Raw genomic sequence first — 26307 nt, forward strand, 5'->3', positions numbered from 1 at the left:
AGATGGCGGCGAGGGAGGAGGAGGAGGAGGGCGCGGTGGACGCGGCCCACGCCGAGGTGCTGCAGCTGTGGCAGGCCGGCCTGGCGCGCCTGGTCAGGGACCCGCTGCTCTGCGACCTCCCCGCGCAGGTAGGCCGCCGAGGGGGCGGGGCCGGGCTGGCCCCTCGATCCCCGCCCTGACTCCGCCCCTCTCCCTCGTCAGGTGACCCCCGAGGAGATCGGCTCGCAGGTGGCGCTCGAGTACGGCCAGGCCATGACGGTGCGCGTGCGCAGAGCCGACGCCCCCGAGGCCCCCCTGCGTGAGTCGGCGTCGCCCCGCCCCCTCGCCTGGCCCCGCCCACATGCCGGGGGTGGGCTGGATGACCCCCGAGGGCCCTTCCCGCTCCGGACGCCCCCCAGCCCCCTGCCCCCCTCGTGGCTTGATGCGCTGCAAGTGCAGGGAGCAATTATTATTATTATTATTATTTTATTTTATTTTATATGTTATTTATATATTTATACCTGTTTCGGGCCCTGTTTAGGGAAGTTTTTAATGTCTGATGCTGTATTGTTTTTGATACTTGGTTGGAAGCCACCCAGAGTGGCTGGGGAAACCCAGTCAGATGGGTGGGGTATCAATAAATTATTATTATTATTATTATTATTATTATTATTATTATTACTTCTTCCCCAGCCACTCTGGGCGGCTTCCAGCAAAATATTAAAATACAGTAAGGCAAGCAAGCAAGGCCCTGATTGCCCTCCCAGCCCTTTTCCCCGCACAGAGCCCACTTCAGGAGAGACGCCCCCCTTTTCTTGCCCTGCAAAGCCCCTCCCTCGGCTTGTGCTGAAGGTGTTCCCAGTGGGGGGGGATTAGAAGAGAGAGTGTCCTGAGCGCCTCCTGGGTCCTGGCGGGATGCGCAAGATGCAGCCGGGGGGTGATGACGCCGCTTTCTTCTCCGCAGCCGTGGTGGTGGTGCAGAATGCCAGCGTCCTGGACCTGAAGAAAGCCATCCAGCGGTTTGTGCAGCTGAAGCAGGAGCGGGCAGGGGGCATCCAGCACATCAGCTGGTGAGTTGAGCCCTTCCCCCTGCCCAGGACGGGTGGGGGGTCCTCCTGTGTGACCCTCCAAGGCGGGTGGGCCAGCCTTTAGTCTCCTCGGATCGGCTGCTCCCGCCTGCCGGCCCTCCGCCCTCACACTGCCAACAGCCACCTTCTGTGCCAACTTTCAAACGCCGGCCGAAAATCTTTGTTCCGCCAGGCCTCTGCAGGCGGTTGCAAGTACATCCCACCACAATGGTCTGCTGGCGCCTTTTTTTAATTATTTTCCTTTTAACTTGCTTGTTAAATATATTTATATACCGCTGGATCACAAAAGTAAATCACCACGGTGTGCAGCAATATAAAACCATACAGTAAAATCAATAAAAAGTTAAATGATTTCTGTTACGGAAATTACGGGTGGGGCACATCTTTAAAGTTGTTAAATGTCACAAATATTATGCATAAAGGTATCCTTTCAAATTGACAGCTCAGGGAAGTTGCCTAGCTTTAAAAATCATATAATATCAACTCCTTTGCCAGTTTCCTTCATTCCACCGCCAATTTGCTTCCTTGGCCAGAGACTTGGAAACCACTTGTTCCCCGCCATAATCCCTCAAACGGGAAGTCACGTGCTCACAGGAAGGGACTCATAGGTGTCAATCGCTGGGCAAAGGCACTCCTCCGGACTTGCCCAGGTGGCAGACTATGAAAAGCAAAGTTCTATTGTCCCTTTGCAGTAGGTGCTCAGAATGTACTTCCCAATGCATATCCTGTATCCGCCTGTCGCCCCAACACATTCCTCCTATGTTAATCGTGTATAACCCTCCCCTTTTCTGATGTAGCAGTGATGTATCAATGATGCTGTACGAACTGTATTCTGGGATAAGATAGAAAGTTTTAAAAGTCCTTGTCACCCCATCCTTGGGGTTCAAAATTCCTCTTTGAACCTGTTGCGCAGTAAACTTTGGTCTGCAGCTATTTGCTCCGGTTGGTGGCTGGACTCCTTCCTTTATTCTGGCTCTGCCCAACCAGCTGGGGGACTGAGCAGCCTCGCACCTAGATTTTTCCGTAACAATTTTACCGCGTGGTTTTATATTGCTGTGAGCCGCTGTGCTGTATTACTACGATAAAGCGGCATAGAAAGTATTTTTATCAATAAGCAAACCTCCCCTTACAGGAAGTACGTGTGGCGAACATACTGCTTAACGTTTGGCGCAGAGAAGCTGACAGACGACAGGAAGAAGCTGAGAGAGTGAGTCACGGGAGGCTCCGGCCGGCCTTGGTGGGGCTCACCCAGCTTGCCTCATTCTGGGGCCGAGTCCGAGGGAAGGTGGGGGGAACACAGCTGGAGTTCATTACAGATTTGTGGGGGGAAAGGAGAGGAGCCCCAACAGTCAGGCAAGGGCAGGAAACCAGCTGCCCTGGGACTTGGGAGAGCCAAAAAAGGGGGTGTGGCTGCTGTTCTCTCTTCCAGAAATACAATACTGCGTTTGAGAAGCTGTGACTCTGGACAGGCTCCGGGTGGAGAAAAGGATCAGGCTGGGGGGGCAGCGCAGAACTCAGCTGTCGAATTCAGCATCATCACACGGCGCAGGGCTGGCCACCCACTCAGGTGGCTTCAAGAGGAGAGGGGGCCAGTTCTTGGCAGATAAGACTAGTGGAAGGGGGAGAAAATCCCATCACTATTAGAATGGCAAAGCAAACTCTGTGAGTTTGTAGAAATGGCAAAATTGACGGCAATTGTTAGAGGCCACTCAAATCAGAGAATAATTAGAGAGTGGGATGGAGTGAAGCAATACATGAAAAAATATGGTTCCGGAATTGAAACGTTAATAGAGAATGTGTAAAACGTGCAGGGGTAAGCAAGAAAATAATAATAGAATCAACTGAGTAATTATTAAATTATAACAACACAACAAGATGGAAGAAGTAAAATATTGAGATTACACATGGGGAGTGGGGAGTATATGGGAACCTATAACATCATTAATAATATAATTTGTTAATTGTGTTGTATTTACATATAGCAAAGGGAAGCCTAGAGCAATTAGATATATTTTAATTTAGGTAATCTAGGTAATAGGCGTATGTTAGAAAATTAATATAGATTTTGAATTTGATGTTTGTAATTTTTTTTGGGTTTAAAATAATAATATAAAAAGACTATTGGCCCTGTGGACAAAGGTTGTGGTCCCTGGGATGAGCAGTGAGAAGCGGGGGGTGTTGTGCTGAGCTCCTGGGGGGAACAGGATGCTGGACTAGACGGGACGGTGGCCTGGTCCAGCTGCTCCCCTGGTGTTCCTTGGGGAGGAGGGTGGGTGGGTCTGTCACGACGGCAATGTGTGTATTTTGGCAGACGTGTAACGTGAGCGGCGCTATTTTTAGGTACGGCATCCGAAACCGAGATGAAGTCAGCTTCGTGAAAAAGCTCCGGAAATGAGCTGCCAGGCAAGTCCCAAAATACCCCTGACCTCTTTGCTGGGTCTTCTGTTCCCCACTGCTGTCCCACGTCTCGTGCTTGGCTGCCTCTCAGCAGCTCTGCCGGGGGCAGGAGAAAGCTTGCGGGGGGGGGGGTGAGTCTTCCCTCTTTGGGTCCGTTGAATGTCCTGGACAGGCAAGGAACAGATTCCCTTTGCTGAGAAGGAAAGCAGCACTGCTGAACTGAACTAGGTTCAGTAACGTGCTTAATGCAGTATCAGAAGTGATCATTTACAACATGGGTAGGCAAACCCTGGGGGCCGGATCCGGCCCAATCGCCTTCTAAATCTGGCCTCGGACGGTCCGGGAATCAGCGTGTTTTTACATGAGTAGAATGTGTGCTTTTATTTAAAATGCATCTCTGGGTTATTTGTGAGGCTTACCTGTCTTCGTTCATTACACACACACACCCAAAAAAAATAGTCCGGCCCCCCAGAAGGACTGAGGGACAGTGGACCGGCCCCCTGCTGGAAAAGCTTGCTGACCCCTGGTTTACAACATGGTGAAAAGTAGAATTTTCTTGGGGGGAAATTGTTGTGCTTTTAAGCTGAGCATCTGGGGGTCAGTTTGGGAAATAGTTTTATTCCGTAGCTGGCAGGCAGAAAGTGCCCCCTCCACCAGCTGTGCTTGCCTTTTGGAGAAAGGTGGTATTGGCTTTGTCAGGCGGGGGGGGCAGTTTTGTTAGATCCATCAGCCTTGGATGTGAGCAGATGCTGAAGCCACAAGGCTCATATTTGGTCCCCATAACCAACCTGACCTCACCAGGAGGGGGGGGGTGCAGGTTTTCTCGCTCTGGACCTGAATGCAGTGAGGTTTTGCAGTGCTCAAGGCAAAGGCTCTGAGCTACATTCCGCTACCCTCAAATATTTGGAGAGCCCAGCAGCTGCTTCTCAGGCCTAAAGGAGCCTTTGGCCCTTGTCTCCCTTACAGGTGCCCTTTGGGGAGGCTCTCTTGAGTGCCACTTGGTGTTTCTGAAATGGGGAGAGGCTACTCTTTGAAAGCCACAGCTGTGACCCAGGAGCACTTCAGACTTGCGCTGCTTCCGTCAGCAACTGAGTCACCCGAGGGACCACTGGTGCCGGAAGGGGGCCATCGTTTTGGACCCAGGAGGGCAAAGGTGTTTCCTCTGAGGCTGGCAAAGGCAGCTATGAGTCCAGGTTTGAAGAGAGTGGACTGCCTGTGAACTGGGCAGATTTGGGAGCAACAGCCACACAGCAGCACCTTATCAGCGGGTGCCCAGCTAAAGACTCTCACCCGCTGGAGGCATCTCCCTTAACTGGACTTTCAATACCATGTATGACTTTCAATAAAATGTATGAGCAAACGGAGTCGGCTGTGTTGTGATTTGGAGAAGCGGCTCTTGCAGAATGGGGTAACGTCCCCAAACCCAGGAGCAGCTTGCAGAAAGCGCAGCCCAGGTGACTTGGGGGCATGGAATCATAGAAGTGTAGGGTTTGAAGGGACCCCAAGCCCCCAACTTGAACCCCCATCCTCCCTCCCAACACAGGATGATTCATCCCAGCAGAGGGCATCTAGGGTCTCTCTCATCATCAGGGGGCTCCTTCATTTTGAGGGTCTTGCCTTCCCTGTCCAGGGGTAGCTTGCCTTTCTGGTGTTAGAATCTGGGTTTCTGGCACTGCACGAAGGATGCACTCCCCCGCGGCCCCACCTTTCGCCATCGAGCGCAAACGAAATGCCCAAGGCCCTTTTGGAAATGTAGCTAAAACGCTACCTGTGTGTTTTAATCACCACCTGGGCAACAAGTAACAAATCCCGTTAAAAAGGCCATTTTGAAAGGGAGCGTCATAAAAACAGGGCAGCAGGGAAAAAGAGTTCCGTAAAACAAGGCACGGCGAGAGGTTCCGGTTGCAGCAAACAAGTCTCCGTTCCTCTGGGCTAAGGCAGCTCGGGTGCAAGAAAAAGCAAGAGTTTAAATTAAGTGCACTGGGGAGTTGGGGAGGGGTCCCGTCCCCCCGCTCAGTGGAGCTGTGCGTCCAGGTCGTACTTCTCACAGAACTTGTCCGTGAAAGGGATGCAGGTGAGGAACTCACACCACTCGCAGCGGATGGGGTAGAAATAGAAGAGGACCACCAGGCCCGACAGCAGCCCCGCAAAGACCAGCTGGAAGACGATGATCTGGCAGCGCTTGCGGTACAGGTCAAACTTGCCGAAGCTGATGTAGGGCAGGAAGGCGAAGGAGAGGAAGAGGCCGCTGACGAAGCCGCCCACGTGGGCGAAGTTGTCGATCCAGGGCAGGAGGCCGAAGGCGAAGAGGAAGAGGACCACGGCCAGCAGCTTCAAGAAGGCCCTCCAGGGACGCGCCAGGATCTGCCAGCTCTGGAAGAGCTCCACAAAGAGGCAGGCCAGGATGCCAAACTGGGAGCCCGCAGGGCCCACCTGAGAGGAGAGGGAGGCAGGCAGGCAGAGGTCCCTGTTAGGCCTGCTTTTGGCAAAACACCTTCCCCCCTTGGGGGGGGCGTGGGGGGAGGCAGTTGAGAAGCTGCTTCCCTACAAGTAGAGCAAGGAGGGGCCCCACCTCCAGGCCAGAAAAGGGGGCCTTCGCAGCCGGGAGCAGGAAGCAAAAGCCCAGCAAAGGGAGCTGTAAGAGGAAGGAGCGGCCTGGGGTTGTGGGTGGACCGGAGAGCTGCCTTGGCCAGAGTCAGGCCATGGGCCCATCAGGCTCAGTTCTGCTTACACAGACAAGCAGCAGCAGTTGCTCTGCTCTGCCAGGGTCTCCGCCAGGAAGGCTCCCCAAGTTGTTCCTGGAGAGGCCTTGCCTGGGGCCATGTCCCTGCCCAGGAGGTGCCCTGGCCCTGGGCCCAAAGGAAAGGGCTGCCTTGCCCCTGGCAGCCCCAGACCCACCTCAGCTCTGTAGGGCAGGAAGATGGCACTGGCCAGGTTGCCCGTGATGCCGCTCAGCAGGTAGATGATGGAGATGCGGTGCCAGCCAGCCAGCTTCTCCAGGTCTCTCAGGATGGTCATCTGGAAGCACACTGAGACCAAGCAGTGCAGGATCCTGCTGGGCAGGGGAGAGGGAGGCCAGTTGGACCGGGGGGGGGGGGAGAGAGAGAGAACGCAACCCTCCCTCCCCTCCCCACACACCTTGCTGGTGTGTCCTGGTGGGGGCCCAGTGCCAGCCTTACCCTGCGTGGAGGAACAGCGACAGCCACAGGCGGTACACCTGGTCTGGGACCTCTGGGTTGAGGAAGGGCAGGAGCCCACAGATATCATCCATGCAGTGCACCTGGGGGAGAGAGCACACCTGGGCTTAGCACTGCCAGGGCCTCAGCCTGCTCTGAAAGGAACGCACGGGATTTGGCAGTCGGGGAGAGGGCGTTACCTGGGAGCAGAGGGTGGCCTCTTCGTGGAAGTAGCCGTGCATGAAGGTGCAGTATTCTCGAGATGTGATCTCACACCTGGGAGGAAAGAGGGCAGAGAGCTGGGAAGTTAAGGGGGGCAGCAGAAGGGCAGGGATGGGGAACACACGCGGTCCAAGCTGATCCCTTGGGGGGTGGCTGTCAATCTCCCCCCGCTCCTCCCCGGAGTGGCCAATGGGCAGCCTGCCCCCTAGCGCTGCCCCGCCTCCCCAGGCCTCCCCCTACCTTCCCTTGGTGCCAATGCAGCAGGGGCGGCCCGTGATGACGCAGTCCATGTGCGGGTGGTTGGTGTAGTTGCCAGCGCTGTTCTTGGTGCAGATCTGGAAGGAGAGGGGGGCGGTGGGTGGGGGCCTCCCTCCTCGGAGCACGTCCCGGCTGGAGGGGCCTCCCGCTACCCCCCATCTCTGCAGGTCCCAGAGGCGAAGGGAAAGGCACACACACGCCCAACACACACACCTCTCTGCCGGAGTCCACAGAAAAAGACCAGCTGCTGGGCAGTTGGAGGGGCACGAAAGTCTGTCCCTCGCCTAAGGGGCTTCCGGCAAGAGGCAAGGAAGGCCAGAGCTGCCCACCATTCCCCAGTCATCGTATGATTATTATTTTAAAAATTTGGCTGCTTTAACCTGCCCAAGGCAGCCCACAGATATTTCTTGCCAGTCCTTGGAATGAGCGCTTGAAATGCCCAGCTGAGGAACAGGGCAGAAAGGGCCAGGAGGTCCCCATGAAAAAGTTTTTGAAGGGAGACAACAAGAGCCTGCTTCCTGCAGCTTGTTCCTCTCCCAGCACCAGGGGATCCCCTTTCCAGCACCAGGGATCCAAGACGGGATCTTGAATGAAGCTGAGCAGCCTTCCAGATTCCTTGTAAGCAAACCTGGCTAGATTTCGCTCCGCTGTGGAGCCCCGGGGCTGGGGTTTCCTTTGCATTCTGCTCTGACCACCTGCCTGATTTCCCCCTGCCTTTTCTTCCTAATGAAATTCCTTCGTTTGGCTGCTGTCATGTTTGCGGTTTCCAACCCCAGGGCTTTAGGATCCCCAGAGGTTGGGCCTTCAGGCTCCTGGGAGTTTAGGATCAAAGTTGCTGGAGACCAGCGCACTTTTCCAACGTCCAGGATAGACTCAGAGACAGAGTATGCCTGAAGGAGCGTCTCCACCCCAATCATCCAGCCCGGACACTGAGGTCCAGCACCAAGGGCCTTCTGGCGGTTCCCATCGAGAAGCAAGGTTACAGGGAACCAGGCAGAGGGCCTTCTCGGTGGTGGCGCCCGCACTGTGAAACACTCTCTCTTCAGATGTCAAGGAAATAAACAACTACCTGACATTTAGAAGACATCTGAAGGCAGCCCTGTTTAGGGAAGTTTTGAATGTTTGATGTTTTATTCCATTTTGAATGTTCTGTTGAAAGCCACCCAGAGTGGCTGGGGAAACCCAGCCAGATGGGCAGGGTACAAATAATAAATTATTATTATTATTACTGTTGTTGTTGTTATAGTGGGCTGCCTCTGCACTCCAAGGAAACCCCAAGGCTGTGGGTGGAGCTGAGGGGCGCTGGCTGGGGCCCTGGCTGAAGTAAGGGGGGGGCAGCAATCTTACAGAGAGCAAGACCCACGGCCAGCTCCAGGGGGCTGTTGTGCTGCAGTTGCTCCACAAAGGGCACTCCTTTGGCCTCCCTCAATCGCAGGTGCAGTGCCCTCCCTCCCCCCCCCAGTAGCCCCCAAATAGCAGGCTTACCGGCCACTTGGTGATGTCATCCGGCCACTCGTGGGGGTCCATGGAGGCTGGCTGTTCACAGACCCTGCGCAGGAAAGAGATCAGCAGTGCTGGGGGGGGTGGCAGGGGATGAACCCCGATTCTCTCACCACCTCTCTGCCGTTCCTGGGGAGGTTCAGGCTGTCAGCGCAGCAGACTAGGCCTCCAGCACCCATCGACAGACCTACCTGGGGTCTTGGTGACAGACTGAGCCAAACTGCCGCTTGTCTCCTGCCAGCAGGGGGGCGCTGGGGTGCCGCGGCCATTTCACCCACACGGCCAGGGTGGACTGCAAGGGAGAGCGAGGGGGTGAGAGGAGGAGGAGGGTCTCCCTTTGCAGGGAGTGGAGGAGCCCTGGCACCCGGGAGCAGGTGCCAGGCTGTGGGTGGTGGGTCAGAGTGAGGGGGCTCCCCCCGCCCAGTGTGGGGGCCCAGGCCAGCGGTGTCTCACCGAGCACTCCTCCGCAGGCGTCTGCACGCAGCCGGACTTGTCGTTGCGCACGCAGCAGGCAGAGTGCTTCTCCTTCTGGCGGGCAGCGCGGATGAAGCTGTGCACCTGCTGGTCCTGCCGCATGCAAGGGGCAAACTTTGCGCCCAGGTGGATGAGGGCTTCCTGGGGGGGGGGGCAGCGGCATTGTTACTACAGATGGTTGCTTATCAAGTTTACAGGCCGCCCTTCATCAAGAGACCCCAGGGCAGCTCCCGACCAAAGAACTGTGGCAAGGGAAACTGATGGACTATGCAGAATCGGCGAAATTGACATATAAACTACGAGATAAGGACAACTGTGACTTTAAGGAAGAATGGGAACCCTCTACAAAGTACCTAAAGAAACAACAAAACGAACTGGACTCCTTGGCAGGTTTTGAATAAACACCCACAAACTTTTTATTGATAATAGCTAGTTAGATAAATTAAGGATCTATACAGTTTTGTAACATGCAGAGAATAATATTTGTTGATAAACCAGAGAGAGGAGCTGAGGGAAGTCTGGGGGGGGAGGGGGGTTACGCTGTGGGGTGGAGGGAGGAGGAAAAATAGGGGGGAATTAAGGATGATATATTTTTACTGAAAAAATGTTTTGTTGAAATTCCTAATAAAAAGTATTTTTTTTAAAAAAAGAGAGAGAGACCCCAGGGCAGCTGACAGCATAAAACACAGGGAGAGATCGGTCAGGAGAAAGCGAGGCTCTTACAATCTCGGGGGTGTGGGTTTGAGCCCCCGGCTGAGCAAAAGGTCCCTGCCTTGCAGAGGGCTGGACTACAGGACCCTGAGGGTCCCGTCCGACTCTACAATTCCATGAAATTCTGTAAGTAAGAGTAAAAGGGGGGGAAAGACAATAACACACAACCTGCTTTAAAAGGCCGTGATGGATTGACAGGGAGAGGATATCTAACGAAATGAAAAAAAATGTTTAAAATAACCTTTGTTAAAAAACCCAGAAGCTTTTCTGTTAGGAATTATAGGCACCGAGATTCCAAAGGAGCAGAAAATATTATTATGGATATGCAATTGGTTTTGTTTTAAAATGATATTTGTAAAATCAAATAAAAAATATTTGTTAAAAACAGCAACAGGCAAAGGCCTGGGAGAGGTGGAACGTTTTTGCCTGGCACCTGATGGGGTGCAAGGAAGGCACCAGGTGAGCCCCCCTGGGGAGAGCATCCCACAAGCCAGGGAGCCACCACAGAGAAGGCCACCGGCCTCAGAGCCATGGCAGCCAACCCCTTGTTGCTGCCACAGAGCCACACCAGCCTGGGCCACTCACCGAACTGGGGCCAATCCAGAAGTTCTCCTGCTGCACATACTTCACGTTCTCGTAGACCCCGCGGTTTCTCAAGACCTGCCGAAAAGGAAGCCATGGCTCCTTGCAAGGGAGAGTTGGGGGGCAAAGGGGCCCTGCAGACGCACAACCCCCCCCCTTCACCCCACCAGGCAAAGGAGCAGAAGCCTGGGAGGCAGGCGCCTCTTTGCTTGGGGGGGAGGAGATATTCCTAGGTCTGTGATGAAGGAAGGGGAAGGGGCAACAGAGGGGGTGGGCTGCAGCTGCCACCGGCTCCGCAATGGCCGTGTTTTCTGCCACTCACCGAGTCCACCGTCTCGTGCTGTGAAAACCCCACGGGGGCGATTCCGTAGATGGAGACGGCCAGGATGGTGATGAGCGAGTGGACAAAGGTGAGCCAGTAGGTGAAGAACGGCCTGCAGTGGGGAGAGGGGTCAGGCTTGGCAGGGGGAGGCCCCGACTCGAGATCAGGACGAACGTCCCGAGAGTAAGAGCTGCTTGACGGCAGAACAAGCTCCCTCTGCGGGAAGGAATCTCCCTGGAGGTAGGACATTGCATTGCTCGGGGTTGGGCTAGATGGCCCCTGGGGGTCCCTACAATTCTGTGAGGAGCAGGGCAGCCCCTAGGAGCTCTGGCCCCTTCAGCCGCTGCAGCCCCACCCGCAGAACCAAGCCCCCACCTGCTTTGTCACCCACCTGTGGTCATCCATGTCCTCGATCTGCTGCTTGACGAAGCTGTCGATCCGCCTGCGATACGTCCGGTTGGTCAGCCGGCCCACCATGCCCAGCCCGTAGGGGCGCTTCTCCTTGGCAAAGAGCTTCCGGACGGGGACCCGGATGCGCTGCCCCCTCCGCTGGAGGCCCAGGCTCACCACCTCCTGCCGCAGGCGGACCTTGGGCTGCCCCACCTGCGCCCCCTCCTTCTGCTTCCGCCAGCCGCGCTCCAGGGGGCTGCAGGATGGGAGGAGAGAGAGAGGGGCACTCAGGAAGGGCCACGGAATGTGCCCCCCAGCTGGGCAGGGAAGGAGCCATCGCCCGTGGGGCAGGGAGGGGTCCTCTCTGCTTGCAGGGCCCAAACCCCTCCAGCCCCTGCAGGGCAACTGAAGCTGCCGCAGAGCTCGCTTCGTGCTCAGAACGGTGATTCTCGGCACTCTTTTGAAAAGATTGCCCTTGGCTTTGGGGGTGACCTTTGCAATCATCCAAGGGGCATATTTCTAGAGATGATGATGATGATTTTATAAAGTTTTTATTAAATTTTCTGATTAGCAATTTAAAATACTCATTTTAACATCCTTAAGATGGCAGTGACTTCCCTTCTCCTCTTTCCGTGCTTCATTTGACATATCATAAAACCCAGCATATTTTACAAAAACTAAATCATTCAGTATTCCATTACAGTGGTACCTCTGGTTGCGAACGGGATCCGTTCCGGAGTCCGTTTGCAACATGAAAAGAGCGCAACCCGCAGAGACGCATCTGCGCACATGTGGTTGCGATTTGCTGCTGCTGTGCATGCACGTGACGTCATTTTGCGCTTCTGCGCATGCACGAGCGGCGAAACCCGGAAGTAACCCTTTCTGGTACTTCCAGGTCGCCGTTGGACGTAACCTGAAAGAACGTAACATGAAGCGGACATAACATGAGGTATGACTGTATTACATCCATCTAAACTTATTTACACTGTTGAATTTATCCTAATGCTGCCAGCATTTTCAGGTGTACACCATTTCCCCCCATATATTCAATAAATGTTTTCCAATCTTCTCTAAACGCACGTTCCTCTTGTTCTCTTACGTAATTCTAGAGATTAAACCCTTAAGGGATTTCGTGGCTGATCGAACGAGCGGAGGAGCCCCTTTTTGCAACTGGAAGCCCGGCAGACCGTGTCCCTGACCCAGCTAAACAAATGCCTCTGCCGGGGCCGATTCGCAGGCAGACCCACTGCCTTGAGAGGGGAAGAGGCTGAGCTTGTCCCCTGCAGCTGTCCCGTGACAGCCAGCGACTATCCCAGGGAGCCCCCTTCAAGTGAAAGCAAGGGGAGGCAGCAGGCAGGGAAGCTTGCTGTGGGGCAGCCCCACACGGGGTCTTGCAAAAGGCGGGCAAAGCTGCAGGCGCCAGAAGCCTCGCCTTGTGGCGCCCGCTGGCCCAGAGAGGCTTGTCAGCCTTGCCAGCCGGAGAGAGCAAACGAAGCATTGGGTAGCGTGCAGCTGGGGCGTCTGGCCAGCAAGCAGAACACCCCCCATCCCCATTCCCTCTCCGGCCCCCCAGGGAGCAGTCCCAGCCCCCCAGAGGACTCACAGCATCAGGTGACTCCTCTCCAGCTCAGTTCTGTCCAGCGCCCCCCCAGTGAGGCCGGGTTCTGGCTGCGGCTGTGGCTGCGGCAGCTTCACTTCGGCGTCCTTGATGGCGCTTTCCGAGGGCGACTCAAAGACATCGTCGGGGTACGTGGAGAGCTCTTCGTGCAGGACCCCTTCCTGGGGAGGAGAGGGGGCGCTCAGCTGCAGAAGCCAGCCCAACGCCGGCCAGGCCCTGCCTCCTCTGCCACCCCCAGTGCCAGCGCCGGCCCTTCCTTACCCGAGCAAAGAAGGAGGTGTCCAGCTCCTCTGGGAAGTCCCCCGTGTCTTCCTCCAGGAAGCTGGCCGGGGTGAAGCTGCGCTGCTGAGTCTGATGCAAGTTGCTGTCCCGCACAGACCGGCCCTGCCAGGGAGGAGAGATGGCAGAAGCCGTTGTGCAAATCCAGGCTGAAATAGCATTAGGAATGTATATCGTGCCCAGTTCTGGTCGCCTCAGCTCAGAAAGTTTGGGAATGTTCAGGGTGGCAGGAGAGGATATCTTGTTTATTAATATCCTTCCAAACCTGCGCTAGCAAGTTCCTTTATGTAGCAGAGTTTACATTCCCCCTTTTTACATGCACAGCAGATAGCTGGTTGCAGGCTCGTGTGAGCCTCCCACTATTCTACAGTTGAGTCTGTCTAAGATTGAACTGTACACTCCTTTTAAGTTGCCTTGAATCCCTCTTAAAAGAATGAAGACACAACAATCTTATTTAAAGTCAATAAAAGAAGTTTACTCACATCAGTTCACAGTTGGATTCCTGAACTTAGTTACAAATTTGTGGATCTAACCCATATGGGGGAATAATCCCAGTGCTTCTGCTAGCTGAGACCTAGCAGAGCATTCCTAGCTAAAAAGCTGGTCGAACAAAGAAGGAAAGGGTGCTGCGTGACTCGTCCTTTTGTTACCTGGACAGGTAAGGTCACGCCCACCTCTAGTCACATGCAAGGAAGGATGCTCCAGCCCAGGAGGAAACAGGAAGTTTCAGTTGGCTGGACCAACATCCCCTTGCATGTCCACTCTAGGAAAACAAGGAATGTTGTACTTTACTGCTCCCAGTGGATTACATCCCACAGAAAGGACATTGCAGAGTTGGAAAAGGTTCGGAAAAGGGTGACCGGAATGATCAAGGGGGTGGAGGGGGTACCCTGGGGAGGAAAGCTGGCAGCGTTTGGGACTTTTTAGTTTAGAGAAAAGGGGAGAAAGAGCAGACGTGGCAGAACTTTATAAAATTATGCCTGGCATGGAGAAAGTGGACAGCGAAAAGCTTTTCTCCCTCTCAGCATCCAAACTTGTGGGCATTCAACAGAGCTGAGCGTTGGAAGATTTGGGACAGATAAAATAAAGCCCTCTTTCATGCAGCGCAGAAGTAAACTGTGGAACTCCCTGCCACAGGGATGGCCACCAACTTGGATGGCTTTAAAAGAGGATTAGGTCAATTCACAAAGCAGGAGATTTCTATATAAAGGGGAAATTGATCAAAGAATTGGAATCGAAAGAGAAATTGGGAAACGTCCACTTCCCTCGGTTGACATGGTAACAAGTTAGTGCTTTCCTACACAACGAAATTGTTCAAACCTCTGCCACATGTGATCTTTCCAATTTTGAAAATGTAATTCTTATTTCTCCACGCTATTCAAAAGGCATGATTTCAAATATCTATAAAAATTTCACTCAAACACGAACCCGGACACCAAACAGGTTCAGGGATGTCCTGGAACAGATTTAGAACCTGACAGAGCTGAAGACACTTGGATAGCAATGGGGGGCAGAAATTCCTTTTCATAATATATCTGCTAAATATAAAGAAGGGTCGATAAAGTTGATTGCCAAGTGGTCCAGGACTCCTAGAAGACCCTTGTACATAAATTCATCGACATCAACAAAGTGCTGGAAGGGATGTTCAGAAATGGGATCCTAGTTCGCCCTCTGGTGGGGTTGCAGGCATGGCCAAACTCGGCCCTCCAGCTGTTTTGGGACTACAACTCCCATCATCCCTAGCTAGCAGGACCAGTGGTCAGGGATGATGGGAATTGTAGTCCCAAAACATCTGGAGGGCCAAGTTTGGCCATGCCTGCAACTAGCGACTAGGCATATTGTCACCAGACTCTGTCTGACAACATAGTATTCTGCAAAATCTCTTATGATCTTTTTTTGAAAGTTAATAAAAAATATTTTTTTCAGGTTCCTGAGCTTAGGAACCAAGAGGACTAAAACTTTTAAAAAGAATGGGAAAAATATAATTTATTTAGGAGACCACTTCAAACAGATTAAAACATTAGCAGGATTTTAATCTCACTTGTAATGTAACAAATGCTATGGATAATATGGATTGATATAAAATATAGATTACAGAATAATATGCAGTTTTAAGTGTTAACAATAGGACCCATGAAGGCAAAGGGGGGAGGAGTTTGAAGATTCAGATAGATATATAGATATATAGATATATAGATATATAGATATATAGATATATAGATATATAAATATATAGATGGGGATATGTATTTGGACTGTTACAAAATTATATTAGTAAAATCAAATAAAAATGATTTCAAAAAAAGAGTTTTTTTAAAGAAACGGCTGCTCACAGTACTCCAAATGTCCCTCTTCCTCCCTCCCTCTGCCTGGCGCTTGATGCCCCCCTGGACGCTCCGCCAGGCCCCCAACCAACCAAAGCAAGCAGGATTTCCTCACCCACTGAAGGCCCCCCCTCCGCCAGCCCCCCTGCCTTACCTTCACCAGGGCTGCTGCGGCTCGGAAGCTCATCTTGGCCACTGACTCCCTTTTCCTCCTCCGCGGCCACCGGTTGAAGCCTGACCGGGAGCTGGTGAAGGAGCAGAGCGACATGGCTCCTGGCGTGGCCGGCGTGTGGGGCATGCTGCAGCCCTCGCTGTCCTCGGCCATCCGGAAGGCCCGTCCCCGCGCCAGGGGGTCGATGATCTGGCGGCACCAAGGAGGGAGGGGCCCGTTAGCCAGGGAGGGCCCTCGCCGCAGGCCGCCCTGCAGCCACGGAGACCGCGGGCGGCTGCTATGCCAGAGGGCACCCAAAGGAGGGGGTCCGTCCCAGGTAATAATAATAATAATAATAATAATAATAATAATAATAATAATAATATTTTTATTCGTATCCCGCCCTCCCCAGCTGAGGCCAGGCTCAGGGCGGCTAACATCATAAAAACAACACAATATGCATAAAAACAGACATCAATTAATTAAAATACACTAGCATTGCTAGTGGCCCCCAGGCCCCCAGAGAAATGAGGTCACAGCATTATTTATAGCAACATCAGGGGTGAAATGATATCAGTAGAAAGGAGACCTCTTGCTCACCTGGCCTGGGACAACGGGCCAGGTGTGTGCAGGTGTGGCCTCCCAGTTTCCTGAAAGTGGGTTGTAAAAGCCCCCCTCACTCGTTTGCCCCCCCATGCCCCTGGCGCAAGACCATGGGTGCCCTGGGATGGTGGGAAGGGTCCACCCCCGGCCCAATACACCCTTTTCCCAGCGCCCAGGGGTCCCGTGGGTGCATGGCATCTCCTGCCCCACGCCCAGCAGCCCCCTCACCCCACAACAGGGCCCCGGACCGGCTCACCCTCTGCATGCCCAGCTGGCAGGGTGGCACATAGAGCGGAGGCGGCGTCTCGGCGCTGGCCAGGGAGATGTTGTCCTGGCTGGGGAGATCCATCTCTCGAATGACCTGGGGCTTCAGCTTCCCGTAGCGCAGGCTGCAGTGGCGAAGGCTCTTCCGCTGCCACTTCTGCGTGGCATCGCTCTCCTTGCTGACGCCAAACCAGTCGGCCGTTCCCCTGAGAGGGGAAGGAGCAGAGGAGGAAGCAGCCAAACTCAGGGGGCCCAAACAGACGGGCCCCTGAGACGCTTTCGCCAGTCCCCCACAACTGCAGCAAGATCGGACCGAACCCTCGCACTCCCTCAGGCTGGACCAGCAGCAGAGTCGCCCCCCGGGGGGAACCGCTGGCAAGCTGGCCGCCAAAGTTAGCCGTTTTGCTGCTGCTATTAGTGCGTCTGTCACAGGATGGCCTCCTGGGGGGGGACCCCACATTAGTAGAGGTTATTCACAACAGGCAGGCAGGGACAGAGTTTTGGCTGCAGGCAGCTGCCACAGCGCTGCACTTCTGAGCTCGATGCAGTGCTGTGGGAGCTGCACCCGGGCAGCCTTCCCTCTCCCGGTGCCCATCCTTGCAGGGTCGGGGGGCACAGAGAGAAAGGGAGAGCCACGAGTGTCCCACCACAGGGCCAGGACGGAGAGCCAAGCCTGTTTGTGGACTCACACTCGGTCCAAGCCGGACAATCCAAGACCCGGTTGGAAACCAGGCCGGCCCAGTTGCGCCAAGGCAAGTGGGTGGCAAGCTGTTCTCCTATAGGCAAGCAGTGGGGCCATGCCAGGTTTGGGGTGGGCAGGTGCGTGCATGTGGGGGGGATAGCAAGTGGCCACCTGTTGGCTGTGAGGTGGGGAGAGGGATGGGGCAGGAGGAGCAGGCCTTGCTCCTGGGGACCCACATGCACGTCACACACATGCACTGGGGCGGGGGGGGCGGGGGGGTCACACCAGCACTGCAGGTACCTGAAGACCGTTTTGGGCAGAGACTGGTGTCTCCTGGGGGGCCTCCTGCCCACCTGGCGCCCCTGAACGGGCAAAGTCTGAGTCATCTCAAAGCGGACCTGCCTGTTGCAAAGGAGAGAGAGCTGAGGGGGCGCTGGCAGTGGGGGGCAGAGGAGGCGGCCTGGCGGTGCCCACGGACCCTGGCAGGGGCTTCGTACCCAAGACCCTTCCAAGGCTGGAGGGTGGGGCAGGAGAGAAGGACCTTGGCTCCTTCCAAGAGCCTTTGCCAACCTGCTGCCCTCCTGGGGTTTGGGGGGAGAGCTCTGACCCCATTAGCCCAGTGCCCCACAGCTGTGCTGGCCCAGGGGGCTGACGGGAGTTGGCATCCCAAACATCTGCAGGGCACCAGGTTGGCAAAGGCAAAAGACCCAGATGAGGAAGAGAAAGGAGCTGGTGAGGAGGAGGTAACCCAGAAGAGTTTAGCCTGGAGGAGAGGAGGCCCGAGAGCATCTTTGGGTCTCTGAAGGGCCGTCGCACGGAAGATGGAGATTGTTTTCTCCTGCTCCAGAGGGCCAGGATTCGAACCCATGGCTTCAAGTTACAAGAAAGGAGATTCCGACTCAACATCAGGAAGAACTTTCTGCCGACAGCGGAAGAGACTTCTTCCCTCTCCTTCCTTGGAGGGTTTTGAGCAGAGGTTGGGCGGCCATTTGCCATGGATTCCATTGTTGAGGTTCCTGCATGGGAGGGGGTTGGTCTGGATGACCCTCAGGGTCCCTCCCCCTCCCCCCCATCACGCTCTGATTCTGCGATCTTACCTCCGGATGGTCTGGGTGATGGAGGTGTGTCGCTGGAGGACGGGGCGCCGCAGGTCGCCGAAGGGGGAGGGGAAGCGGGTGTGTTCGGTGGGCATGCTGACGCTGCGGAGGAAGGCCCGGGGCTTGGGGGGCTGCCGAGGGAAAACAAAAGGGGTTGGAGCACAACTGGGGGGGGGACACGAGGCACTGGCTGCAAGACTGCGGGCTGCCGGAGGTCTCAGGCATGGGAATCCCCCGACCCCTCACTGGTGGGGCACCCAATCATCTGGCCCTCTCCCTTCCTCGCCTCACTGGGGAGTGTGGTCTAGTGGTTAGAGCACCGGACTATGGCCAGAGAGACTGGGCTCAGGGGTCCCCCCCTTGGTCACGAAGCTCAAAGGGTGCGACTGTCTCTCAGCCTAACCTACCTCTCAGGGTTGCTGTGAGGATAAAATGGGGGGAGGAAATAGTGGTATGTAAATGTAAACAAGAATAATCATAAATTTTATTTATACCTCGCCCTTCCCGACCAGAGCCAGTCTCAGGGCAGCTAACGCCAATAAAATCACAGTAAAAACATAATGGGGGGGAGCCAATTTAAAATACAGGTCAAAATGCAATAAAATAGGTTCTTTTTATCATATATGGGGGTCTTGTGGTAAGGTTAAGGCTTGCTGGGAAATGATATACAACGAAATGAAAAGGGTGTTTAAAATAATTTTTGTAAAAAAAGCCCAGAAGCTTTTCTCTTGAGAATTATAGGGACAGAACTACATAAATTGTATAGAAACTTATTCATGTGTGCGACTACAGCGGCAAGAATGTTTCTTGGCCCAAAAAGGAAAGAAGCAGAAGTCCCAGCAAAGGAAGAATGGATACAAAAACTTACAGAATAGGCAGAAATGGCAAAACTTACCGGAAGAATAAGAAATCAAGAGAATTTTTTTATATATAAAACAATGGAAACGGTTTATTGAATATTTACAGATAAATTGTAAGCAGATAAACAACACTGGCAGGATAATAACCTGCAGTTACATGAGAGTATATATTCAAAGAAGATACTGTAAATGAGTGTGTTAAGTTAATTTAGCTGTGCAGAAGATATTGAAAATAAATTTAAGGAACCGCACAGAGAGAGGGAAGGAAGTCAAGTTTTAAAATGTCAAAGTGATTGTAAAATCGGTGAAATGTATATATCTGAAAAATATAAATAAAAATTTAAGAAATGTAACAGATGATAGAAATGACTACCTGGGCCATGGCTGGTTCCTCAGCCAACACCGTTGGGGCGGGAATGTCCAGCATCAGCCCCGGGGGCTTCTTGCGCTGCAGACTGCTGGTGCTGGCCCGGCGCACCTCCGACATGGTCCTGTCAAGCCTGGGGGAGGGCAGAGGAGGGGTCAGCCGGGGGTCTCCAAAGGCCTGGCTGGCAGCAGCAAGAGGGCCGGCCAAGGGGGCTTCACACGGCCCCCCAAACATGATCTAGAATCCCAGCATTGCAGCCTTGGGAGGGAGCCCTAGGGTCTTATAAAAAAAGAGTTTTTATTAAATGTGACAGTTTTATATTCATCACAATCACCATTATCACATAAAAAGAAAAAAACTTTAATTCCCAATCTCCCCCCCCCCCCCGTGACTTCCCTCAACTTCCTCCTCTGGTTCTTTAAGTATTTGCTTCTCCAGCTTATTTGTTCTACCTGAATAGTGTAATCTTTAAATTAAATATTGTTACACTCATCATTTTTGTACCATAATTCTCTTCAAATTGTATCTTACACTTGTTTCTTTCCAGTTATCTTCATTTCTGTGTTTGTTTTGTTGGTTGTAAGTGTTTACTCAAACTCTGCTAGTGAGTCCACTTCTTTACAATGTTTCGGTAAATGCGGTTCCCAGTCTTTTTTAAAGTCTCAATTGTCCTTTTGATTGGATTGTTAAAGTGGAAAATTGAATAAAAATGAATTTTAAAAAAATTAAGTCTCTATTGTCCTTGCCTCCTAGTGTCATCCATTCCAACCCCCTGCAATTCAGGAATTGCAGCTAAGGGACCGTCCGACGCTAAAGAGGCAGCAAGGGCAACAGGGCTGGATCTCTGACAGCCTCTCCCCCCAGGTGGAGAGGTGTCCTCAAGCGTTCGCTGGGTCCACCTCAGCCCTAGCCATTGGTCCTGCTGGCTGCGCCTGGAGGGAAGCAGGATGGTGAAGGCCGGCCTGTAATCTGGAGCAACCCCACCTTACGAGGCTGCCCTTCCACAGAGGAGCCCAGCAGAGCCGTCTTTCCCATAGGGCTTAGTGGTGCATCGCGCCAGGGCGCCAGCCTCTCAGGGGCACCCCAGCAAGTGGGGGGAGCTGTGCAGCTTTGCAGGTGGCCTTCCGTTTCCCTGCACGCCCCCCAGCTGCGCCCCACCAACCATAAGACTGGCAGACGCACAGCTTCCCTCCCAAGCCTCTGCGGGGATCGCTGTCCCACAGCAGCATGGGGGGAGTCCCCCCCCCCCGGATGGCTGGCAGTGCGCAGCTACGGCCACCCCAACACTATCCGTGGTAATTTGGGGGCGCTGGGCGGATAGTTGCACCCCAGCGCCGCATCTGCTAAAAACAGCCCTGGAGCCCAGCAAGGCAAGGAAGACCCCCGCACACACTGGCCACACCGATCCACCACCCTTCAGAAATTAGGAAATATTCCCTGAGGATAATACACTTCATTTGAGGCCAAGCAACCATCGCAAAGCCATCCTGGCTCATCTGGGAAAACCTTTCCCAATAGTTCTTTTCACTTGCAAATCTCCAAACCCTGTGAATAGATGAACTTCCTGGCAGGAACAGGCGACCCCCTGCAAAACTAGCCTGGCAAGTATTTGTCAAAAGCAAAGCAGGCCTGTCAGAAGAGCACGAATAGGTGTAAGTCTGGGAAACGGAGTCAAGGACTCAGGTACAGTTGTACCTGCGAAGCCGAGCACCTTGGCTCCCAAACAAATCGGCTTCAATCGAAACCCGGGAGTGTTCTGGTTTTCAAATGATTTTCGGAGGGCAAACATCCGGTGCCGCTCCTGCAGCCAATCAGAAGCCACACTCTGGTTTTCGAATGGCTCCAGGAGTCAAATGGGCTCCGGGAATGCATTCTGTTCGAGAACCAAGGTACAGTGGACTCTCGGGTTGCGAACATGGTCCGTGCAGGAGGCAACCCACAGTGTTCACAACCTGCATTGCTGCATCTGCGCACGCACAGGTCGCGATTTAGGGCTTCTGCGCATGCACAAGGGCCAAAACCTGGAAGTAACCCATTCCGGTACTTCTGGGTTTTGGCGCGTCCGTAACCTGAAAATGCTTAACCTGAAGCGCCTGTAACCCGAGGTATGACTGTATGACTGCGTGTACCAGTCCTAAGGAACTGGCCAAGTGAGGCAATCAGCATCTTCAGGTCCCTTGACGGACAGGAGAGAAGCCACACTCTCAGATTTCTGTTGTAGATGCCTCTTCCTGAGACGCTTGTATTATGCTTTCATGTGGCCTGAGGCTAATCATAGAATCATAGAGACGGAAGGGACCCTACGGTCATCTAGTCCAGCCCCCTGCAATGCAGGAATCTCAGCTCAAGCATCCCTGACAGATGGCCACCCAGCCTCCCCCAGGAAGGAGAGGCCACAGTCTCCCAAGGGAGACCGTTCCACTGTCTGAACAGCTCTTATTGTCAGAAAGCTCTTCCTGATGCTGAGTCGGAAAAGTCTTTCAAAGCTGCTGCACACCTTGGTTTGGGGTCCTCGCCTCCTTGCAAATGGCAGTGGGAAGGAGGGCTCTGTTTCAACAGAAAAATAAAGATTCCCCCTTTCTTCCAGCTTCCGCTCATTCGTCTCCGACTAATAATGGACTTGGGAGGCTTTGAGCCCCTTGGGGAGTTGAGATGTAAAGGCCAACTTCCAATTTTCATACAACAGAAGGAGCCCAGGAGCCCCTTCGGGGCTTACCCTGCGCAGGCTGGTGCTGAGCCCCTACCTTTCGACTTGCAAGGTTCCCCACACAAACACACACACACACTGGGTTGCAATTTTGTGGGTCAGCTTTGGCTGGGAGAAGCAGCCCCCCATTAGCCTCTGGCAGCCCAATAGCGCAGGCCTCCCCCCGCCAAGTCCATGGCAGGAGACAGGTAGGAGACCCCAGAGGGAGGCTGCCCTTGGGACTGGCATTCCCACACTGCCGCCTCCGTAACAAGGCCAGCGGCCAAGTTCCCCCTCCAGGCCGCTTCCTTGGTCCCACAGGAAAGCCAGGCGGGGGCTGCACATCCTTCCCTCCGCCTCTTCCTGCTGCCCCCAACAGACAACCGGGCCTGCAAGCTTCCTCTTCTGACATCGCCCAGGCCCCCACGCAGCCCCCCACCAGCAAAACGCCCAGGAGTTCAAAGGGTCCCGAGGGCCATGCAGCCCAAGCCCTGCAACACAGGAATGGCAGCCAAGGGGTGTAACTCTGCAGGGAAAAGCTTCCTGTCTTTCCTCTGCCCCCTCCCCACCGGAAACGGATGGTGGCTGCAGGCTCTGGTCCCCCCCTTAACATCTGCAAAAGGATTAAGGCTGATACGTTGTCTTACAGGATTTTATATTATTTTTAAAGCTAGGTAACTTCCCTGAGCTGTCAAGTTGAAAGGGTACATTCAGGCATAATCTTTGTAACATTTAACAACTTTAAAGACGTGCCCCCCCCCCCCGTAATTTCCATAACAGTTGGAAGGACAAAAATATAGGTAACCTCCTAGGACAACTCCTGCAACCCATGAGCGGATCGCTTTCAGACGAAGATCATGCATGCACAAATGTAAAGATCTTTGGAAAGTATTGATCGAAACCACAGTAACAAACGAATCAATGTATCTTCAAGGGAAAGAATAAGTAGATCCATTTGCATATATAGCTCTGTAGCCTTAATTATATTCCATTGCTATTTTGTTATTGCTGTTTTCCTCTGCTTCTATTTATTCCCCCCCCTCCGCCGCCAATTTAACTCACTGTAATACTCTCAATAAAATATAAGGAACCAAGAAATGAGATTTCCCACAAAACATTAGGAAGGCCTTTCTGGTGGTGAGAGCAGTCAGGCAGGGGAAGGGGCTTTTAGGGAGAGGTCGGGGGGGCATCTGCCAGGGATGCTTTAGCTGCGAGTCCTGAATTGCCAGGGGTTGGACTGGATGGCCTTTGGGTCCCCTCCACCTCTATGATTCCATGACCTTTAAGGGAAGTCCCCTCCGTCCGTCTTCCTCTCAGAGCAGATGCCCACAAGCCCTGCTGGGCGGGAAGAGCCAGAGAGAGAGAGAGAGAGAGAGAGAGAGAGAGAGAGAGAGAGGAGGACATTCCTAAGAACTGGCAGCTCAGCTCTCGCCTCCCTCCAGGAACCAGAAAAGCCAGTTTAGGGCTCCGATCTTTCCCACAGGCCTTTCTGAGTTCTTCTCTGGGGACACCCCAGGATGGCCAGAGCGTCACAAGAACCGCACCTGGCATTCACCAGACCCCAAATCTTTCCCCCTTCCTGGCCTGAGAGGCTGCACATTCTACCTGTCCTCCCCCCTCCAGTTGATCAACACACAGAGATGCAGGTGGCCAGGGACCCACCTGTGCACACCTGAGCCTGCAAGGGGCAGCCAAGCACCCTTCACCGCCTGCCCCCTCTCCCCTCCTCCCTAGGCGGCAGCTCCGCCATGACCACAAAGCCCTGACACAAAGGGCGATGCACATTTTCCAGTGGGCATCTCTCTGCTCACAAAGGCGCCATTCTCAAGAGCAGGGAAGAGGGAGGCAGCTGCCCCCGCCTCCCACGCAGGGAGATGGCACAACCAGCCTGCCCCCCCCCAAGCCCAGCAGGGCCTCTGGTGCAGATGCAGAGGGAAGGCAAAGCACAGCTGAGACCACCACGCCCCCCAGTCCCCAAACTTTCCTCCACCACCAAGAATACACAAACAAAGCAACATTTCCAGCAGGTGCCGTGGGGGGGGGGGTCAAGCCAGGCCTCATCCTGGCCCCCATCCCACTGCCTCCCCTCAGAAGGCGCTGTAAGACCCCTTGGAAAGCAGGTGACCCCAGCTGGCCCCAGGCCCACAGAGGCCCCCCCATGCCAGCACCCCTGCAGAAAGGGAACTGCGGCAGAGTCAGCTGAGGTCACAGCTGGGGGGGACAGTGAAATGTCGTCCTCCCCACCCCGCCACACAGCCCAGGTCGCAGCAGGGGGGGGGGTACCAGGCCACCAGGCCACAGCTCACCCACCACGCCAGGAGATAGGGCAGGACTCACTCCACGCAGCAACCTCAGCACAGCGCAACCCACCCAAGAAAAATACCCGCTGTGTTTCAGCCTCCGACTGCTGGCCTGGGACATTTTGCATCCCTGCTGGAGAATCTGGACTCTTTCCTGCCAGAGGAAGACCACAAATACAAGGACAACAACAGGAAGGAAGGAAGGCGCAGGCTTCCTGCTGGCCACGCCATCCGACTCGGGAGGGAGGCATCCCCCACTGGATCTGCAGCAGCCACAAAGGGCGAAGCGAAGAGGACCCCCACCCAGCTCTGCTCACACACGCAGCCCACCTGGGGCAGCCCTACGGAAGCCATTCCAGAGGGGGGGAGTGGCAGATGTGAGCAAAAGCGTCCTGGCCCCTTCCTCACTCCCAAGTGCCCAGACTCTCTCCCGCCTCTCGAGCACCCAAGGGCCCCGGCCTGGAAGAGATCCACTTGGGGGCCAGGCTCCACTGGGGGCAGAAACCGTCAAAAGGTGCATCAACAGAACCTGAAACTGCCATGCAATTCCAGATTCTGAACCGCCGCGGCCAGTTTTCTTTTGCGGCCCATAGGAAAGGAGGCAAAAGCTGGGTCTGGAAGGAAGAGCAAGGCAGAAGGGGAGCCTGATTTCTGTCTGGGAGCGGGGGGGGTGTCCACCTCACCCAGTATCCTGCTTCCCACGGTGCCCAACCGGGTGCCCCCTGGGAAGGAGGGGCATGAGCGCAGTGGCCCCTTCCGCTGGCATGCAGATGCAGACTGTGTCTGAACAGGGACAGGGAGAGAACTGCCACATCTTGAATGGCAAATCAAGTTGATGCACTATGCCAAAATAGCAAAATTAACTGGGAAGCTCAGGAATCCAGAAAACAAGGAATTTAAAAAATAATGGGAAATGGTTACAATGTATATACAAAATACAGGTCAGAACATTAACAGGATTTTAAATACACTTGTAAAGTAGCAGAACATATAGATAACTTAGGAAGATGAAAAATTGGAAGAAGTACTGATATGCAGTTGAAAATAGAATTAAAAGGACCCATGGAAGGGATGGGGGGGGGGAGTCAAGAGATTCAGAGTAATCTCAATATTTGGATTTTGTACTCTTTTATGTTGTACGTTTATATTTTTCAAAATTAATAAAAAAGATTATATTTTTAAAAGAACTGCCACGTCTTTAGAATTCCATCTTCCCATCCTGCAAAAAAGCCTCTTTCTATTCTCTTTACACTGGTCATCCCTTGCAGAATTCTGCCCCACCTGCTGGGCTTTCCTGGCCCAAATCCTGCACTTGTCCAGAGCTGCGCAGAAGAGGCCTGACTCGCTTGCCTTGCTTTGGCCCTGCTGAGGACGCAACCTGCCGCAAACTGGCAGCCAGGTTGCTCCAGAGCAGGTTTTGCCACATGGTGCCAGTCCAGGCCGCTCAGAGTCCCTGGCAAGGGAGTCCCTTCCGCACCTCGAGACCCGGAACATGGGAGGAGAGGCACCAGGGGACTCTTTCCTTCGCCCAGGGCTGTCTTAAGCATATGCGGCGCCGGGGTGCAAAGATCTGCCCGGTGCCCCCGCCAGTTGCCCAGTCCCAGGTGCGCAGGAAGGCAGAGTCGGCTGGCCACCTCAGCTTTTTGCTGGCTTGGTCGCCCCCGTGGCACTCGCAGCAGAAGAGCCCGCCACAGTGCTGTGATCAACGGGCAAGCTCTTCCCCAGACTCAACTCTCCAGCCCCAGACTCTCGGCCTGGCGCCCCTGAGAGCCCACTGCCTGGGTGCCCTGCACCCCTAGCGCCTGTGGGAAGACGGCCTGCGTTTGCCAGAGGCCCAGAGGAGAAGGAAGCAGGGAAGCGTGGAAGGGGGGCGAGGGAGGAACGCTCTTGACGCCAAGGACCAAGCTGCCCCGAAATGCCCACCCAGCTGCACCTGCCCCAGAGTTCAGGGGAGGAAAGAGCTTCTTCTGAGGTTTT

The 26307-nt window shown here is 54.1% G+C and overlaps 2 protein-coding genes and 1 long non-coding RNA gene across 18 annotated transcripts in view; 1 reads left to right on the forward strand and 2 right to left on the reverse strand.

Moving 5' to 3' along the window:
• SNRNP25 (small nuclear ribonucleoprotein U11/U12 subunit 25) lies at window positions 1-6561 on the forward strand. The gene is made up of 6 exons (XM_083585953.1): window positions 1-128; window positions 202-298; window positions 944-1049; window positions 2200-2274; window positions 3408-3470; window positions 4431-6561. Exons 1-5 carry the CDS (start codon window positions 3-5, stop codon window positions 3460-3462), a joined length of 459 nt encoding a protein of 152 aa, XP_083442079.1. The 5' UTR covers window positions 1-2; the 3' UTR covers window positions 3463-3470; window positions 4431-6561.
• RHBDF1 (rhomboid 5 homolog 1) overlaps window positions 5207-26307 on the reverse strand; it is a 26002-nt gene continuing 4901 nt past the window's right edge. For 2 of the 16 annotated variants that reach the window (XM_083585619.1, XM_083585618.1), the window contains 17 exons: window positions 19351-19477; window positions 18118-18248; window positions 17321-17422; window positions 16331-16544; window positions 15475-15681; window positions 12979-13101; window positions 12703-12878; window positions 11101-11355; window positions 10710-10821; window positions 10391-10465; window positions 9074-9235; window positions 8812-8912; window positions 8606-8669; window positions 7106-7197; window positions 6841-6915; window positions 6363-6744; window positions 5207-5897 (listed from right to left, as the gene is read on the reverse strand). In XM_083585619.1, the coding sequence (XP_083441745.1) occupies window positions 5478-5897; window positions 6363-6744; window positions 6841-6915; window positions 7106-7197; window positions 8606-8669; window positions 8812-8912; window positions 9074-9235; window positions 10391-10465; window positions 10710-10821; window positions 11101-11355; window positions 12703-12878; window positions 12979-13101; window positions 15475-15681; window positions 16331-16544; window positions 17321-17422; window positions 18118-18248; window positions 19351-19464 (2805 nt within the window). In that variant the 5' untranslated portion in view covers window positions 19465-19477 and the 3' untranslated portion in view covers window positions 5207-5477. Of the gene's footprint in view, window positions 5898-6362; window positions 6745-6840; window positions 6917-7102; window positions 7198-8605; window positions 8670-8811; window positions 8913-9073; window positions 9236-10390; window positions 10466-10709; window positions 10822-11100; window positions 11356-12702; window positions 12879-12978; window positions 13102-15474; window positions 15682-16330; window positions 16545-17320; window positions 17423-18117; window positions 18249-19350; window positions 19624-26307 lie in introns of those variants that run through there. The other 14 variants (XM_083585615.1, XM_083585616.1, XM_083585623.1 and 11 more) reach the window with 12 other exon arrangements.
• Window positions 11632-12688, reverse strand: LOC310749315. Its single transcript, XR_014541562.1, has 2 exons — window positions 12343-12688; window positions 11632-12269 (listed from the first exon to the last, which is right to left on the reverse strand). It is a non-coding gene; the product is annotated as an uncharacterized lncRNA (long non-coding RNA).

Source organism: Podarcis filfolensis (assembly GCF_964270895.1).
Source record: "Podarcis filfolensis genome assembly, chromosome: 14".
NCBI lineage: Eukaryota > Metazoa > Chordata > Lepidosauria > Squamata > Lacertidae > Podarcis > Podarcis filfolensis.

What these genes read in the sequence shown, in the direction of transcription:
- SNRNP25 (XM_083585953.1), top strand. Translation starts at nt 3, where the DNA reads ATGGCGGCGAGGGAGGAGGAGGAGGAGGGCGCGGTGGACGCGGCCCAC. An exon ending in GGCATCCAGCACATCAGCTG is followed by an intron (nt 1,050 to 2,199) that starts GTGAGTTGAGCC and finishes CTCCCCTTACAG; the next exon opens with GAAGTACGTGTGGCGAACAT. An exon ending in GACAGGAAGAAGCTGAGAGA is followed by an intron (nt 2,275 to 3,407) that starts GTGAGTCACGGG and finishes CGCTATTTTTAG; the next exon opens with GTACGGCATCCGAAACCGAG.